Source organism: Martes martes (genome assembly GCF_963455335.1).
Source record: "Martes martes genome assembly, chromosome: 6".
NCBI lineage: Eukaryota > Metazoa > Chordata > Mammalia > Carnivora > Mustelidae > Martes > Martes martes.
In genome coordinates, this window is record NC_137893.1 from 733,048 (window position 1) to 749,801 (window position 16,754).

The 16,754-nt window shown below is 52.4% G+C and overlaps 1 protein-coding gene across 1 annotated transcript in view; it reads left to right on the forward strand.

Moving 5' to 3' along the window:
* Positions 1-16,578, forward strand: part of WDR27 (WD repeat domain 27) — a 128,360-nt gene extending 111,782 nt beyond the window's left edge. The window contains exon 26 of the mRNA XM_080807066.1: positions 14,581-16,578. Coding sequence (XP_080663192.1) covers positions 14,581-14,634 — 54 coding nt within the window. The 3' untranslated portion in view covers positions 14,635-16,578. The remainder of the gene's footprint in view (positions 1-14,580) is intronic.
* Positions 16,579-16,754: the final 176 nt, after the last annotated feature.

Genomic DNA, 16,754 nt, shown 5'->3' on the forward strand with positions numbered 1-16,754 from the left:
CTGCTGTCTCCGGCATTCGTACAGCCAGGGTCCTACGAGGCCTGGCTCCTGCCTGCCGTGAGAGAGGGCCAGCCCAGCCACGGCCCTATGCCCTTCTCCTCTGTACGTGCCACGTGCTCGTGCCACCATTTCCCTCTCCCTGTCGGTGGGACTCCTCACGCACTCACCGTGCCCTGCCCCTCAGCTCCTGGTGCGGCCGAGGGTCTGGCTGGCTGTCCGTGGGTTTAGTCGTGGGCGAGTGTCAGGCCGCTCAGCTCTACCTCGTTTACAGGGAACCTTCTGGAACAAGTGGGCCCAGACCCAGCACGTGAAGCGGCTGCTCCGGTGACTCACCTCCTCGGCCAGCTTGCTGGGAGTGGCGGCCAGTGCTGACCCTCCGGCTTGCGTCCAGCAGGCAGGGCCGGGTTTAGGCTTCTGGCCGTTCCTAGTCAGACAACCTCGGAATCCGAGCTTCATCCTACCCGCGTATCCGCGGTGATTACCCAGCAGCGGGACCTGGCGGGGGGAACGGCCACTGATAGTTCAGACTCGCCAAGGAGAGTCGGGTGTCCCCCGCAGCCCCCGAGGAAAGTCTGTCGTCCCTGTCTGCTTATACTTTGGCTACTGCTTGTCAAAAGCTCACTGCGCTTCCTTGTGCTGTTTTCCTTCTTGTTAAGTGTCTCTGAGCAATGACCTCTTTCTCCTTGTATTTTGCTGACAGTGGGATTTGTGGCGTAAAGAATGCTGTTATCTCGGGACAGTACTTGGCACGATTGCTGTCTGTTACATGTGCCGGGAGGAGGTGCGGGTGTGCTGTTGCTGGGAAGGGAAGCAGAAGCAAGCAGCCCAGAATTCAGAGACTTTGAATGACAACTGCTTGTCTTCACCAGCATGTGGTTTGCTTGTCTGAGTCCGTTGTGCTGGAGACGCTGGGGACGCTGGGGATGCTGGGGACCTTGGAGACGCTGGGGATGCCGGGGACACTGGGGACTCTGGAGATGCTGGGGATGCCGGGGACGCTGGGGACTCTGGAGATGCTGGGGATGCCGGGGACACTGGGGACGCTGGGGATGCCGGGGATGCCGGGGACGCTGGGGACTCTGGAGATGCTGGGGATGCCGGGGACACTGGGGACGCTGGAGATGCTGGGGATGCTGGGGACGCTGGGGACTCTGGAGATGCTGGGGATGCCGGGGACACTGGGGACGCTGGGGATGCCGGGGATGCTGGGATGCAGGTCCAGGATGAGCTCAAGCCCGGGCGGCCCCTCTGCACGCAGCTGCAGGTGCATGCAGCAGGGGTGGCCTGCAGGATGCAGCAGATCGCAGGTGTCTCCGTGCACCACAGCGGGATTTCAGCTCCCGCTGCGCCAGAGCGGGTGTGGTCACGTGGTTGCCGCGCACACTTGCCAAATTGCAGGAGCCACCAGGGCTTCTGTCTCTGCCGCCGTCCGTCTCCCGCACCAGTGACTCCACTGACAGATTCTAGGCGGGGGCCTTGCCGGCAGAAATTCCGGGACCCACGGGATCCCAGCACAGGGGCGTATTTCTGGTCCCCAGAACATGTGAAGCAGGGTCTCCGTGAGCGTGCTGCTCTGTGCAGATGACACGTGCCACCTGGCGTGGCCTGCCTGGACGGAGCAGCCGGGGGGCTTCCCGGGGCCCCCAGGTGACCGACAGGGAGACTGCAGCGGGTGAGGGCAGGGGGAGGCCCACCGTGGCAGCCACCGTCCGCATGGAGGGCCTTCCCGCCTCTGTCCTGCAGCCTTTGCCTCGTGTCAGGGATGGCAACAGGCAGGCCGTTTTCCCTTGGCAGAGAGAGGCTTCCGTGAGAGCTGGGGACAACGGCAGGCATGGGGGCCACCTCCTGGACCTTGCTGGGGTTTGTCCCCCAGCCTCCCGCTCACGAGGCTCAGCCTGAGAGGATCTGCTCTTCCATCCCCGGATGCTGTTTGCATGGGGGCCTCGAGGCCGTGGGCCAGAGTGAGACGCAGTTACCCAGGGTCAGACGAGGTGGCCACAGTGGTGCTGAGACAGGGGTGCTTGGGGGCAGACAGCACGTGGCCCTGCTGGACGGGAGCTCACCCGCAGCCACGTGCTCCTTCCTGCACGGGCCACGGCACAGTTGCAGCAAACAGTCTGGCCGTGGCGTGAGTCTCCGCACTTCCCCTGCGGACTAGGGTGCCATCGTCCTCTCCAACGACGGTCCCAGTCCCACCTGAGCCCCGGGGACCTCAGGGCCGGGCGCTGCCATGGCCAGCCTGCTCCTGGGGGCCAGGGCCTGAGACCTGCGTGGGGCCAGCACGTGGCCGGCCTGCGATCAGGGCCATGTCCTCTGAAGCCTCGGGGATCAGGGCAGCCTTGTGAGCCTGGCTCGGGCATCGTTGGGGACACAGGGATCCTCTGAGCTTGGACGTGTGCTCCTGGGACGGCCGTTTCCCAATCCCGTGGCGAAGGGCTGTCACAGAGGCAAGTGTTGTGATCTGGGTGGTGTGCGTTACAAATGACTCCACGTTCCACCAGCACAGTGCTTGGATTTCTTTCTGGAGGACATTCCAGGATGTTTCTGGCACACCCGCCCCATTCAGCTCAGGCCACCATCAGGCGCCGTTGACACAGCCTCTCAGGGAGCTGCTGGGGCCACCATCTGACATGCAGTGGCTGCCCAGGCACCTTCTCCAGTCCTGTGTGGCCTCCTGAGTGGCCCACCCACGGGCTCCCCACACTGTACCACTGCAGATGGACGGGCTCGTGGGCGCATGCATGCAAGCTCCCTGCCCCGGCCCCGGGGACGTGCTGGCGGCAGGTGTCCCGGGGAAGGGACGTGCTGCCCGAAGGGGATCTGCGCTGAGAGCGGGCTCAGCGCACACAACCTGAGGCTTGGCAGGCCCGGGGCTTCCGTCACTCTGGACCCCAGTGCGCTGGTTGCCTTTCATACAAGACAAGTGGGAAGCTGTGGACGGCGTCTCTGCTTCAGCTCAGAAACACAGAGTTACTGTCCGTCCTGCAGAGAAAGACACACCGACGGTTCTGGGTCGTACAGGACGTGGCTGCAGATGCCGTCTGCCCATGGTGTTCACGTTTCCCACGTGGCCCGGGCACGTGTGCGTGTGTGTACACGTGCGTTAGCGCCGAGGCTCCGTGCAGTGTTACCACACGTGTGTCCACCAGCACAGTCAAGGTCCAGGACAGTCTGTCTTCGCGAGGATCCCTCCTGAGTCCCCTTTGTCACCGCACCCGTTCTCCCCAGGCCTCTCCTGCCTCCCGGAGACCAGTCACCTGTCCCGTTTCCCTCCTGCTGTCAGGCGTGTCTGTGGTCTCGCCGTGGAACCTTCTCTGACTGGCTTTTTCGTGCAGCAGCATCCTCGAAGGGATGTCACAACACAAATAGACAAACCACAGATTAGGGTAAACACGGGCAACACATACACCTAGGAGAGTATCCGGAACGCACTTCCTAGAGTTCTTCAACGTCTCTCCGGGGAGGAACAGTGCCCGTCACACCCGGCTGGCAGAGACGTGAGGTACCATCTGGACAAGCGTCTGGTGGTTCCTGTTAACGCGCACATGCAGCCGCCGCGCCCAACAGCTGCCACCGTCCCCGTCCGCGGTTTCGTCTGTGCAACTGTTCTGTACAAAAACGAAAAAGAAAAAAACGCCGGAAACTTGAGAATTGTATTAAGCTTATAGACCAAGCTGGGGAAAAGCGACACCTTCTTGATTTCAGCCACCACTCCACGAACTTACGCGTGCGCTTGCCCACGACCCCAGCAACCGTCACTGCCCGCGCTCTCTCTTCGTGAAAACTTCCGTTCCGAAACCGTGTCGGCTTCGGTCATGACTCTGGTTAATTAATTTCCTCATTAGTTGATTGTGAGCTGATGGTTTTCCATTTTAGTATCTTTTATTTATTTTAAGCTGCTGCAAATACTTCTCGAAGGAGGAAGTCTTAAATGGTAAGTCGGCAGCAAACCGCAGAAAGGCCCCCACAGCGAGTCTCACCTGCGGGTCTTCCCACGTGCTTGTGAACTTACAACCTACAGGAGGTGCCTTTTCGATCCCGCCACATCCTTTGTAATCGTACTTGCAGGCGTGATGTTCAGATCGTGCGTTTTGTGAAACGTTGGTACAGTTTCTGCTCCCGCGTGATGTCGCGCCACGTAGGCACCCCCGGGCACGGGTCACCCCACCGTGTCCCTGCAGCGTCTTCACACGCTGCTGTGTGTTCCAGTGCGTGTGTTCACGCCTGACAAAGTCCACCAGAGGAAGAGTGGTCCCGGCCCTGCGACGCTCACGGGCCGCCGTGTCTGCTGCTGGGCGCGCCATCCTCTCAGGGAGGCGCGGGTGGAGGACCAGGAGGCACTTGCTCGGTGATCCGCGTGCCCGGTGTTGGTTTGGCTGATTCTCCAGCTGGAGTTTTAATTCCTGCGGCTGAACCCTGCCCTTCTCTGTTCCGTTCCCGCGGACTCTGACTGAGAACTCGTTCACGGCACCTTGTGCTCCCCCAGTAACTCCGTGATGGCCCAGCGGGAGAGGCACTGTCCTCACCACTGGCCGGGAGGGACCCGAGATCCTGCAGAGTCACCGCCTGGAGCCATGACTCAGATGCAGCTTAGTTTTCTGTTTCATTTTCCGAGCGAGATACAGCAATCCCGTGTGGTAAGTGCCTCGCTCAGTGGACTGCTCTAATGCCAGTGCGCGCTGGGGTCCCCCTTCCCACCAACGCTGCTTCGCCGCTCGTCTCCTTCCTTCTGCATTTAGGATCATTCATTCCCACTCTCCTCTCTGCGAGTGGAATATTTCACCGATTTATTTTCAGACTTTTTTTCTTCGTGTTTGCATTTGAAGCTATCAATGTCTCTCAAAGGACCAGCTTAGTTTCAGCCGATGAGTTTTGACATGAAGCTCTTTGGTTTAAATTGAATTTTAACTATTTAAAATTTCCTTTATGGTTTCCTTTTTTTCTCAATGAGTTGCTTTTCATCCCCCAAAGCATGTGACTTCTCATCAGTTATTTCCAAAGGTGATTACTTGTAGAACCTCGGCCCTGGGGTAGTGACCTGCTTCCCTCTTGTCTCTGTACGTTGGGAATGGACGTGGAGGAAAAGACACACCCATGTTTCTGTTTCCTCCTCCTCCTTCCAGTGCTCCCAACACCGTCTGCTGTCGTCTGTGCTTCTCATCTTCCCGGGGATCCTGCTGTGTATTACTCCAAATTACTCCAAATCACCACACGTGCGTTTGCCTCCCGCTTATGGTTTGCAGAGACGGCAACGTTCTGTTAGCAGAGCCAAGCCAGCCTGCAGCGCTCGGCCCTGAGGTGGGTCCCCCCCCGGCCCCTTCCTTTCAGTCCTTCCGTCTGAATTTCATAATTCAAGTGACAGTCTCTTGTCTTTCATCTGGACAGCATCACACATTTACCATTTTTGGGGCTACTGACTTATGTAGATTCCCTTTTCCGAATGAATTTTGCTGTTTTTCATCCTGGTACTTTGGTTCTTTTGTTTCTTTTCCTGCCTCTGCAAGGTTGATTTTCACTATTTTCCCCAGTGTTGGCCGAAAGCCGACAATTATTCCTCTCTCTTGTTGTAACTATTACCTTTAATATTGTAACTTCATACTTAGCTGTAAGTTTTCATGGAAGAGATCTGAAGTTCCTCTGTGCTGTGTCCTCCTGGACAGGATCAGGAGCTCAGCCGCCGCCCAGAGTGTGGGGACTGTGGTCATCCCGGGTTTGGGGTCATTGTTTGGGGTTTTGATCAAATTCTGGTCACTGGTTTTCTCTTGAATCTCATTTCGTCTAGGTTCTCTCATCTCGCCAAAATACACTTTTTTTCATGATAACTTTCCCAGTAAGGTTTTGAAATTAAGTGATTAAATCTCTTGGTCTTTGTATATCTGAAAATACCTCCGTTTTGCCCTCACACCAAAATGATAGTTCATCTCGGCATAAACATCTACACCGGCCGTTGACCCTCCGAACACACCCTCCCTTCGCCATCTGATACCAAATGTCCAGTGTCCCTTAGTTCTTCACATGTCGTTTTTCCAGCAGTGCCATTAAGACGGTGCTCTGGAGTCCATTCAGTGTAGTTTTTAAACTGATCTTTCTTTTTTAAAAAAGATTTTTTATTTATTAATTTGACAGAGAGAGAGAGATCATGAGAGAAAGAGAGCACAAGCCGGGGGAGGGGTAGAGGGAGAGGGAGAAGCAGGTTCCCTCTAAGGAGGATCCCCCAGCACAGGGCTCTGTCCCAGGATGTGGAGATCATGACCCGAGCCAAAGGCAGAGGCTTGACAGCTGGGCCCCCCAGAGGCCCCTCACTTATTATATTTTTTAAACTAAGGTTTACTGATAAGTAGTTGACATAGAGTAAAGTTCATTCTCTGTGGCATAAAATTAGGTAACAGTTAATGGATGGATGTAGCCGTACCACCTGCCCGTCCAAGTCATGTTGGTGAGGTCCCCTACCAGATACCAAGTCCCACCAGAGTCAGGGTAGAGAATATCTACCACCCAGGTCCTCGGAGTCCCTTTGTAGTCAGCTTTTCCTTCCCACCCCAGCCACTGACTTGATTTTTGTTCCTTATGTCTTTTCAGGAAGTCACATACTCTGAGTGTTACACTGTGTTTGGAGTGTTTATTCTTTTTTGTGGAATAATGGTTATGAGACTTTCTGTGTTGCTGCATGTATCAGTACTGTGTTCCGTCGTATGGTTTCACACTTGTTTATACATTCACCAGTTTGTGGAAGTTTTTGTCGTTTCCAGCTTGTATGTATTATGAATAAAGCTACAGAAACATTCATGAACACCTCTTTGTGCCAACACATGTTTTTAGTTTTTTTGGATAAATAACTTACATGTAGAATTTCTGAGTTCTATATGAAATGTATATTTTATTTTATAAAATATGTGCCAAAAACTTTTCCAAGTGGCCAATGTTCCCCTCCACCAGCACTGAATGTATAAGAATTCCCCTTGTTTCGCAATGAGGGTAGGCTATTTCTTGTTCTAACACCAGGTAAATATAATGCAAAATGTGATCATCTGCCTGTTTCAGTTGTGGACAAGCCTATGTGAACCCTAAATAAAACATGGCCAACTGACTTCAGCTGTGTGCTTAAAAATGCATTTTGACTAAGTAGGATTTATCTCAAATGCAAGATTTGTTCAACATTGGAAAATCTAATGACTTAATTCACTATTTTGATAGAAAATATTTTGATTTATCTCAGTAGATGCAGAAAAAGCATTTAAATCCGTTACTGTTTAGGATGAAAAGAAAATCTAACAAAGTAGGAATAGAAAAGAGATTCTTAATCTGATGAAGGTTATATGCCAATTATAAGAAATATTATACTTAATAGATTTTACATGCATTCTCTTTAATATCAGACATATGACAAAGATAACAACCCCTACAACTCCTTTTAACATAATATTGGAGATTCTGATCAATAAAACAAAGAGAAACAAATGAGAGTAAAAAGGCTTGGAAGAGGAAAGACAAAACTCATTATTTGCAGATGGTTTGATTCATTTAACTGGAAAAGACTAATAGAATCATTAAGCTTTTGGAAGTAATATAATTCAGCAAGATTTCAGTAAGTTTGCTGCACGTAATATCTACTAACAATAACCAGTGTCCCAGTAATAACTAACTGAAATTAAACTAAAAATAAGATATCCTTTAGAATAACAAATAACACTTGAAAGTATCTAGGAGCTTAACTAAGAAAAATAACTGCGGAGAAAACTTTAAAACTCCAATAAACTGCGTAGAAGATCTGAATAGTATTCCATATTCTTTCATAATTTTAGTGACAACTTAATATAAGGTCACCACTTCTTCACCAATTTATACATTTATTTCAATCTTAATAAAAATTCCAGCAGGATTCAATAAACTTACTCCAAAGTACATTTATTGGAGAAAAAAATCCATAAAGGCAGAGTCAACTTTATATTTTATTTATCAGATATTAAGACATGTTGAGTGAAATAAATCAAGCAGAGAGAGTCAATTATCATATGGTTTCGCTTCCTTGTGGAGCGTAAGGAATAACACGGAGGACATGGGGAGACGGAGAGGAGAAGGGAGTTGGGGGAAATGGGAGGGGGAGACGAACCATGAGAGACTGTGGACTCCGAGAGACAAACTGAGGGTTTTGGAGGGGAGGCGGGTGGGAGGTTGGGTGAGCCTGGTGGTGGGGATTAAGGAGGGCACGGATTGCATGGAGCACTGGGTGTGGTGCATAAACAATGAATCTTGGATCACTGAAAAAAAATAAAATTAAATGAAAAAAAAAAGACCTATGAAACCATTGAAATAAAAATAATGTGGCATTGATTCAAGAGCTGAAATAAAGCCAAAAGAATATAATTGAGAATTCAGAGGGAGACCCATGTATATTTGGGGACTCAAAACATATTAATGTGGCATCATAAAACAATGGGGAAAAGAGGTATTATTTAGTACAATGTTTAGGGAAAATTGATCTCTATAGTGAAAAAAAGAAAATTGTATTTCTGTTTAAATATACATCTAATGATTCAAGTATCTAAATGTGAAAGGTAAAACTATAAATAAATAGGGGAAATGTAGAGTAGCTTTGTGACCTGTGCTTTGGAAAGACTTCATAAAACTTAAAAAACTTCAAAGTATAAAACATGAGACAAAAAATTTATGAATTTATTTTCATGAAAATTAAAGATTTATTGTTAATGAAGACACCATCACAAAAGTAATGGTTAATAAGTGACAATAATATTTAAAACTGAAAAGTTAGTACAAAAGACAGAGGATTCTTGCTGCACCTCAGATTCACTTGGGGCCTGTGGGTTTTTTCCCGCTTTTTGTTTGTTTGTTTTTTAAAGGTTTATTTTCTTTATTTCAGAGAGTATGAGCAAGCACCCGTGGGGGGTAGAGGGAGAGCGAGAGAGAATCTCAGTCAGACTTCCTGCTGAGCGCAGAGCCTAAGGTGGGGCTCAAACCCGTGATCCTGAGTTCATGACCAGAGCTGAAATCCGGAGGAGGGACACTTAGCCACCCGAGCCACCCAGCTGTCCTAGGGCGTCACCCTTGGGTCTCACCTGCTCTTACTGAAACCAAATCTCTGTGAGTGGAGGTGGGTGCCTGTGTTTATGTAAGCTCACTCCATGCGATGAAGGTTCAGAATGAGGCCACCAACGGAGGAAGATGATTGTGTGTACTGTCCTGGAGACTTAAAATAAATGTAGTTGTGTGTTTATTATTATTTATCTTTCCTAGAGCTCATTTTGTTTCCTCAGTAACTATTGGATTTTTCCATAATTCTCAATAATTCTGCTATTATCCCTTCAAATATTCTGTCTTTTCCAATCTCGTGGTTCTTTCCTTCTGGAACTCTCTTTAAGTGACTATTTCTACTCAGTCTGTCATCTAAAGTCTCCTTCACATTTTCCATTCTTTCAACTCTATGAGCTACATTCTGGGTGATGTCTTCACACCTGCCTTCCAGTTTATAAATCCTCTCTTCAGCTGTTACTTAACAGCTCTTAATTCATCAAATGAAACTTTATGTTCGATGACTCTAGTTTCTAGTTTCACTTTGGTTGTTTTCAGTCCTCCGGTTCTTTATTATAACAGCTTATTCTTTTATTGTGTTTCTAGCAATTTTAAACATACTGATCTGCAGACCATGTCCACTGGCTGTGTTGTCTACAGTGTCCAGTACTCCATTCCCGCTGAGCGTTGTGTCCGCTATACTTCAGAGGGAAAGGTCCGGAGATGACCTCTGCAAGCTTACCCTTGAGGGTCCTGCGTGGTTTTCGTGGAGGAGTGGTCCAGGTGGTCTTCAGTCTGCTCTTCTGGGCGCTCTGGGAATACTAGCAGCTGAGACCACTTTCTTTTTAGTCAGTTCCTTGTTATGGATTTCTTTGTTTCGCATAGCATAGGTGAAACCTGCAGACTCCCTATGGGCTGCCCTTGGTTGTGGATATTGGAGGAGATTTCCTCACCTCAGGCTGAGATGTCTCCTCTCCCTGGTGTCAAGGTGTGGCCTTCCCTGTCCACGCTTCACTCAGGTCTAAACATCTGAATCTTCTGACTTTTTACAGGTTTCTTGGCCCAATTCCCTTTATTATGACACCCCACATCCCCACCTTCTGTGTTCACATGGCAGTTAACGTCCACGTTGTCCCCCAGCACATACATGCACACTTTGCTTTAACAGAAACTGTGATTTCCTTGGGTAGAAAGTGATGTCATAAACGTGTCACCCTGACTTTTGGTTCCTTTCCCAGGCTTGCCTCTGTTTTCCTGCAGCTCGTCCAAGCTCAGAACATGAGTCCCTTCAGGAGTCACTAGCCTCGACCCTGCAGGAGCACCAGTGAGGTCAGAACCCTCCTGCAGTGCATGGCATGCACACCGTCTCTTGGGATGTCCTGATTTTACTGAAGGAAAGGACTCGTCCTTCTCCCTCATAGTTTGTCTTTCTGTCTCACTGCCCTTATGGGAACTTTCCAGCCCCATGGTTATCACAGGAGCAGCAAGTTACTGAGCGCATGAGCCTGCTTGGGCCCCACGGCAAAACTGGAACCAGCACAAACAGTGGCCGGAGCCCAGAGTTTAAGTGACATGGGATTTTGTTGCTGCTTGTTTTGTCTGTCTGTCTTGTTTTCTTCTGACCACGTGGACTGGAAAATTAGAAACACGTGGTTTCCAAAGAGAAAGAAGAAGAAGGAAAGCATTCCGGGGTGGACACCGGGGTGGGGGGTGACGACAGGGTGTCAGGGTGCTGGTGCTGGTGACGGTTGCGTCTGCGGCTTCGGCTCTTCCTGACTCTGGAGTCCGTCTTTGTTGTTGAGCACGTTCAGACATTGCAATAACCATGGAATTAAATGCCTTTCTGCTCAACTTGTCCAAGCTGGGTTTCTGTCCCTCACTACCAAAAGAGTTAGCCAAACCCCTCCTGTGAGTTCTCACAGCACTTCCGGCCCCCCTGGCCAGAGCAGTCAGAGACTCTGCCGTTCCCACTCTGAGCTGTACTTTGTCACTCGTCTTGCCTCCCACGTGTGTAGACAAGTCTCTCTCAGGCTAACTCGTGTGCTGGTTCCTGAGGCTCCACCAGCCATGCAGCCCTGGGCCCTGCGCCCCTCTGCTCTCCTCACCTCCGAAGGGCACCTGTGCTCCAGGGAGCCTCTGATGCAGACACCTGGGACGAGCAGCTTGCACGCTCTTTACAGCGATGAAGATCTGACCTCCGGAGGTTGAATTCCCAGCCAAATTCAAACAAAACTCACCAAAATAAGAGCTACTATGTTTATGCCCTGGATCTTGTTGCTTATCCTAACATTTCAAAAGTTTGGAGATAGAATTGCCCCAGCGATCTGAAGCTCATTTTTATGTTGTGTGAAGACATGTTCTAAGAAAGGGTTATTAGTGTTGTAAGATGTCATTAGTATGAGGTTTGTAGCAGTGCTTTGCAGACTGAGGTATTTAGAACAGATAAACCTCATTTTTTAAAAATCCCAGATGTATGTGGTTTATAATAATTGTTTCTGATATATTCCAAGTAGAGACAGATTTTAAAATACATTTGACACATGTCCATGAGCGTAAGATTACGTAGGGACTTGTGGATAAGTGAAGTTTTGCTTCAATGTGAAATCTTATTTTATTTTAGCCATTTCTTTGAAATAAAGCCAAGTTCTCCTCTCAAAACAATAAACACTCTTAGGCCAAAATCTGAACTGTAAACACCAGACCGTCACTCTCAGGGTTATGTAAGTGATATCCTCGGTCTGAAAAGTGCAGATTTTTATCTGTATCTGTCCTTCCTCTGTTTGGTCCACACGGTTCTGTTGGCTGCGGCATCCCACGCGTCTGGTTCTGGTGGGTGCTCGACACCCATGAGCAGATACAGCCCTTCTCACTCTGGGAAGGTAATGTCACCCCAGTACGTCTCCCGGATGGAGGTAGAGGGCCGTGACTTGCCCCACACTGTGCGGCAGATGCGTGGTAGAAGATGTCTGACTCCAAGTCTGTGTTTGTGATCTGCACACGGAAACTCTGGAAGGGGTCTACCATCGTAATCCGGTCATGGAATCCGAGATGCCTGTGCTCAGGTCTTCTGAGGCGGGGTGTCTGTGTCAGCCTGATATCGCTGTCTGTATCCGTAGAGACATGCGCCACACAGGGCATGGTGCTGTGCTAGAAACACTCAGAAATAGTGCTTTTGTTATTTCTTCATTTCTCATGTTTGATTCACTGAATCACTTATGATAGCGAAGACCCATCCGTGTCAATCAACGTAAACATGTCACCCAGGAAGTTGTTGATAGATTGATGATCACTTAAGATATTATTGGGACATCTTGAACCTGTCAATATCTAAGAAAAGAAGAAAACCGATGGTGTTAGGAAAGCCGAGGCGATCTGGGGATAGGTCTCCTGAGGGAGCACGAGGTGCGGACACCCGGGGAGCTGCGGGCACAGCACTGTGCGTGGGCCGGGCCCACGCATCGCCGGGGGACACAGAGCCCGGCTGGCACGTGCTCATGGGGACGGCTGAGCGGATGTCTGTGGCAAGCGTGGGTCTCCGCATGCGTTCTCAGGTGCATTGCTTTCTCCTGTGTGCCTCGCTGGCTAGCGGTCGGTGTGATTCCTCGCCACCCCAAACCCTGACCGGGCTCTGCAACGGACAGGATGCGTTGGTGTGAGGAGGGGGGCCTTTGGCAGGTGACCCGGTCGTGATGGGGAACCCTCAGGGACCGGCTTTGTGCCCTAGAAAGAGCTTCAGAATGCCGCCTTCCCCAGGTGAGGACGGAGCCCCGGGAACCTGCCGTGCCTGCTGCCTTGGTCTCCTGGGTCCCAGCCTGTGAGCAACACACCTCGGTGGTTCACCAGCCGTCTGGTCTGGTGCTTTGTCTTACAGCCCAGGCTAAGACAGGCTCCCGGGGTTGCTGGGATGTTTCTGGAGCACACAGGACGAGCCAGACAACAGTGAGGCCCTCAACGGGGCAGCCTGGGCTGTGTGCGTGCAGCATCTCCGCTGGGCCCAGGTCCATGCGGCTCCCCCACTGCACCATGCGGTGCCAGCTGCCCCCGGACTCTGCTCTGCGATGGGGCCCCTCGTCGCAGCCCCCACAGCTGTCTGCTGTCTGTCACTTGCTTCTCCAGGTGTGACCTGGGGAATGATCCCAGGAGAGGGTTGCACCCCCGGAGTCGGGGATCTGTGTCCTGCTGTCCTGTCTTCCTCTTGGCCAGCGGTTTTTAGAACATCTAGATCTGTGGACAGAAGCAGTGAGGTCATCGCCTACTGACTGTTTTCCTACAGATCTTCTACCTTTTCTAAGGCAGAGGCTCTTAAAAATCGAATGTACACGTTGCTGCTCGTGATGTCATCTCATTCTTTACCTGGCCAGTGGGCTCAGTGGGCCCCGGTGTCCCTGATGCAGGGCGCTACAGCGACGTGTGGCTGAAGAGAGGGAGGCGGCCTCGGCTCAGGCGTCACACGTGTACTGAGTCCCAGCACCGTAGCAGCAAGAACCACGGAGGGGGAGGGGAGGGGAGGGGAGGGGCGGGAGGGGAGGACCAGCTGCGGAAGGCTTCGGGAGCACGCCTGCCCCTCACGCCCTCGAGGCGACCGTGCCTGGTGGTGGCATGGCTTTCGAGAGCATTTCCAGGCCTGCAGGGGAGCGCCCGGCAAGACCCCAGGCCCCTGACCTCGTGGGTCTCGTCCAGATTCCTGACGGTAACACTGGATTGCTGACGTTTGCAAGGGGGACGAGGGGCTACGGGGGTGAGGTCATGCAGCTCCAGGAGGGTGTGGTGGCCGTGGGCACATGGTGGGAAGGTCACGCTGGGAGGTGGCCCCGCAGGGCGAAGCCACGGCAGCGTGAGACCCTGGGGCCAATTATGCATTTGGATGAACAGATTCAAAGAGCCATCTGGGTTTTGGACCATAGGACAGGTCAAGGTCACGATGGCTTCTTCAGGCAAGAAGAGGATAATCGATGGGGTTTGAAGTCACAGTGGATGTCGAAGTGGTGATTCGTGTAACGTTTCAAAACGCAGAACGTGAGGCAGTGTCGCAGTGGCCGGCCAGCATTCGGTGCACGTGTGGCAGACAGCCGAGGCCACCTGAGATGCGGCGTGAGAGCGCGTGGGCCACAGTACACATTCGCTCCTGAGCTCAGAGGTGGGCTTTGCCAGCTGGCCCCTGGGGACAAAGGAGCAGGGAAGGGGCCAGGCTCCTTGTCTGAGGAGCCCCCATCTCAGCCCAGTGAGCGAGCCGCCCTCCGCCCCGGGGAAGGGAGCAGAGTGGTGGGAAGCCGGAGGGCCGGGGCTCCGCGGCTCCCGTGCGTGGCTGAGAGCCGGCAGAGGTTTACGGAGGCCGTCCTGGGGTCTTCCGGGCAGGTGGCACTCACTGGCCTTAGAATAGCCGTGGCACGTGGTTTGCAGTCATCAGCCATCGGTGTAGTGCTGCCACTCTTGCTAACGCACTTTGTTCTGTGCTCTAGAAAGTCCCAGTGAGCGGAACCCACACCGTAGGTGTGCAGGGCTCTCCACCCAGGAGAGGGACGGAAGCTCACGACGTCCTGTTTTCGACTGTAGCTCGCCACGGTCAGCCTGGACGGAAACCTGCAGCTGTTCGGAGCCGGTCACTGACCGCGGGCGTGAGGCGGCTGCGCGGCCAGTCAGGGGCCCTGCTCCCAGCCCCATCGGGATTCGCGTCCCTTCCCTCCACGGCTCTGCTCTGCCGCATGCACGCCCGGGAGCTCCCTGCGCCTCCCAAGGGTCCCCTTGCTGGACGACCGGAGTCGGCCTCCAGCACTTCTGCACCGAACGTGGTAAAGCTAAAACAGAATGTTCTTCAATGAAAAGTAACCTGGGGTTTGTTTCCTAACAGACTTTGTGGGGTGGACACAGAGCAGTGGGCAGCGCGGCCCACCGGCCTCCTGACCACAGGCCCTGGTTTTGCTTGGTGACTGGGGGGCTCTGCCCACAGGTTGGCTTCTGGGCCTTTCCTCCCAGCAGGGGTCCCCAGGGCCCCCCACGGATTCCACAGACACAAATGGCTGTCCTGGGGGTGGGAAGCAGGTGTCTTTCCTCCAGCGTTCCAGAACCAGGTCTTTCTGGGACCCCGGGAGAGTCAGGATCCTTCCAGAACAGTTCCAGACAGTGAAGGGCTGACAGTTCCAGACAGTGAAGGGCTGACAACACACAATCCACCCAGGGCAGAGCCTCTCAGGCCGGCCTGGACAGGCCCCGGTAGATTCTAGCACGAGCCGTGCCATCCCTTGTTCCTCTCCTGCCGAGAGACGAGACGTAGTGCCGAGAGGGCCTGGGCCGGGCTCCGGGCTCCATGTGGGGACGTCCACGCACCGACCACAGATACACATCCTCTTCCCAGCATAGTGTTGGAGGAGCAAAATTTTAGAAAACTCATTTTTGTTTTTCCTAACACTTGGGAGTTATTTTATCCATTTATAGCAATTCTGTTGTTTCCCTTTGTTAAAACTAAGTTATTTTGAAACTGGTTAAAAATAAGTAAGTGAAGCGTAATTAACAAGGCAAGCAAACCCTAGAATCTTACTTCATAGTCTTAATCCCAGTTACTTCGTTCGACGTTTCTTTCCGTATTACTCTCAGTTCTGGTGAGACACACGGAAGACGGCCGTCCGAGCCCGTCTGAGGGCACGGTTCAGGGGTGCTCGCGGCTGTGACTCTGCTGTGCGGTCACTGCGGCCTCCAGAACCTTCTGCCCTGGCAGGAGGGACACCCCCCCCCCCCCGTCACCCTGCTCCACCCTGCCCGGCCCCGCCCCCTCTCCTCTGCCCGTGGATTCCGCGGGGGGTCCCGCTTCCTGGCTGGCTCGTGTCACTGACGGTGACGTCCCCGAGGTCCCTCCGTGGTGCAGCAGGTGCCGGGCTGTGCCTGTGCGTCCGCGGCCGCTGCTTCCCCGGCCTGGCCGCGTGCGTGCTCCTGCTGTGAGTGCAGGCCTGCAGGGTCTGTTCAGGACCTCGCTGCCGCTCTGGGAGAACATCCGAGTGCACCGGCCGGGCAACGTGGTCGTTCTCCCGCATGTTCTGTCGCTCCGGACGGGCTCGCACCGTCCCTGCGCGGGTGCTGTCCCCACGGCAGGTGCTCCGGTCTTCTGTCCCGGACGCGCCTGTCCCGTGTGCGATTCACAGACACGTTTCCTCCGAAGAGAAGTCCTGATGCCAGCTGTGTCCCTTGTGACTTTGGGAAAAAATTTTAAATTATTTAATGTCAATAACAACCAAATAATATTTTAAAGAAGAAAAGCTAATGTTTAAAAAACCCCCAGCATCACAAAGCTTTATCGGGGAAAAGGCAAGACGAAGTCAACTCGGAAAAGTGGCTGCTGAGAGGAGAGGCAGGGGAGCAGCGGGAACGGGGGCGGCCTCTGCCGCGGGAGCCCGGGGGCCGCGGGCGTCGGTGCCGCGGGAGCCCGACTTGCCGACGGCGTGGGCCACCGTGCTGGGTTACCTGCGGTAGACAGCGGTTCCGCCGCTCTCGCAGGAGGCAGGTCAAGCCATCTGGCTCTGCCTTCACCGGGGGACACTAATAAAAATAACGTATTAAATGGAACTTCTCATTTTTGACTTGATTTCTCATTTTGACTTGATTTCCACCCAGTTTTTATGATAATGCTATGAGTTTGGTAGAAATTATTATTAGTTTTATTTTATTTTCCAAATAGTCGACAGAACTATGTCATAGGGAGGGCGTGATGGCATTCTGTCCCGGGAAACCCGCCTGAA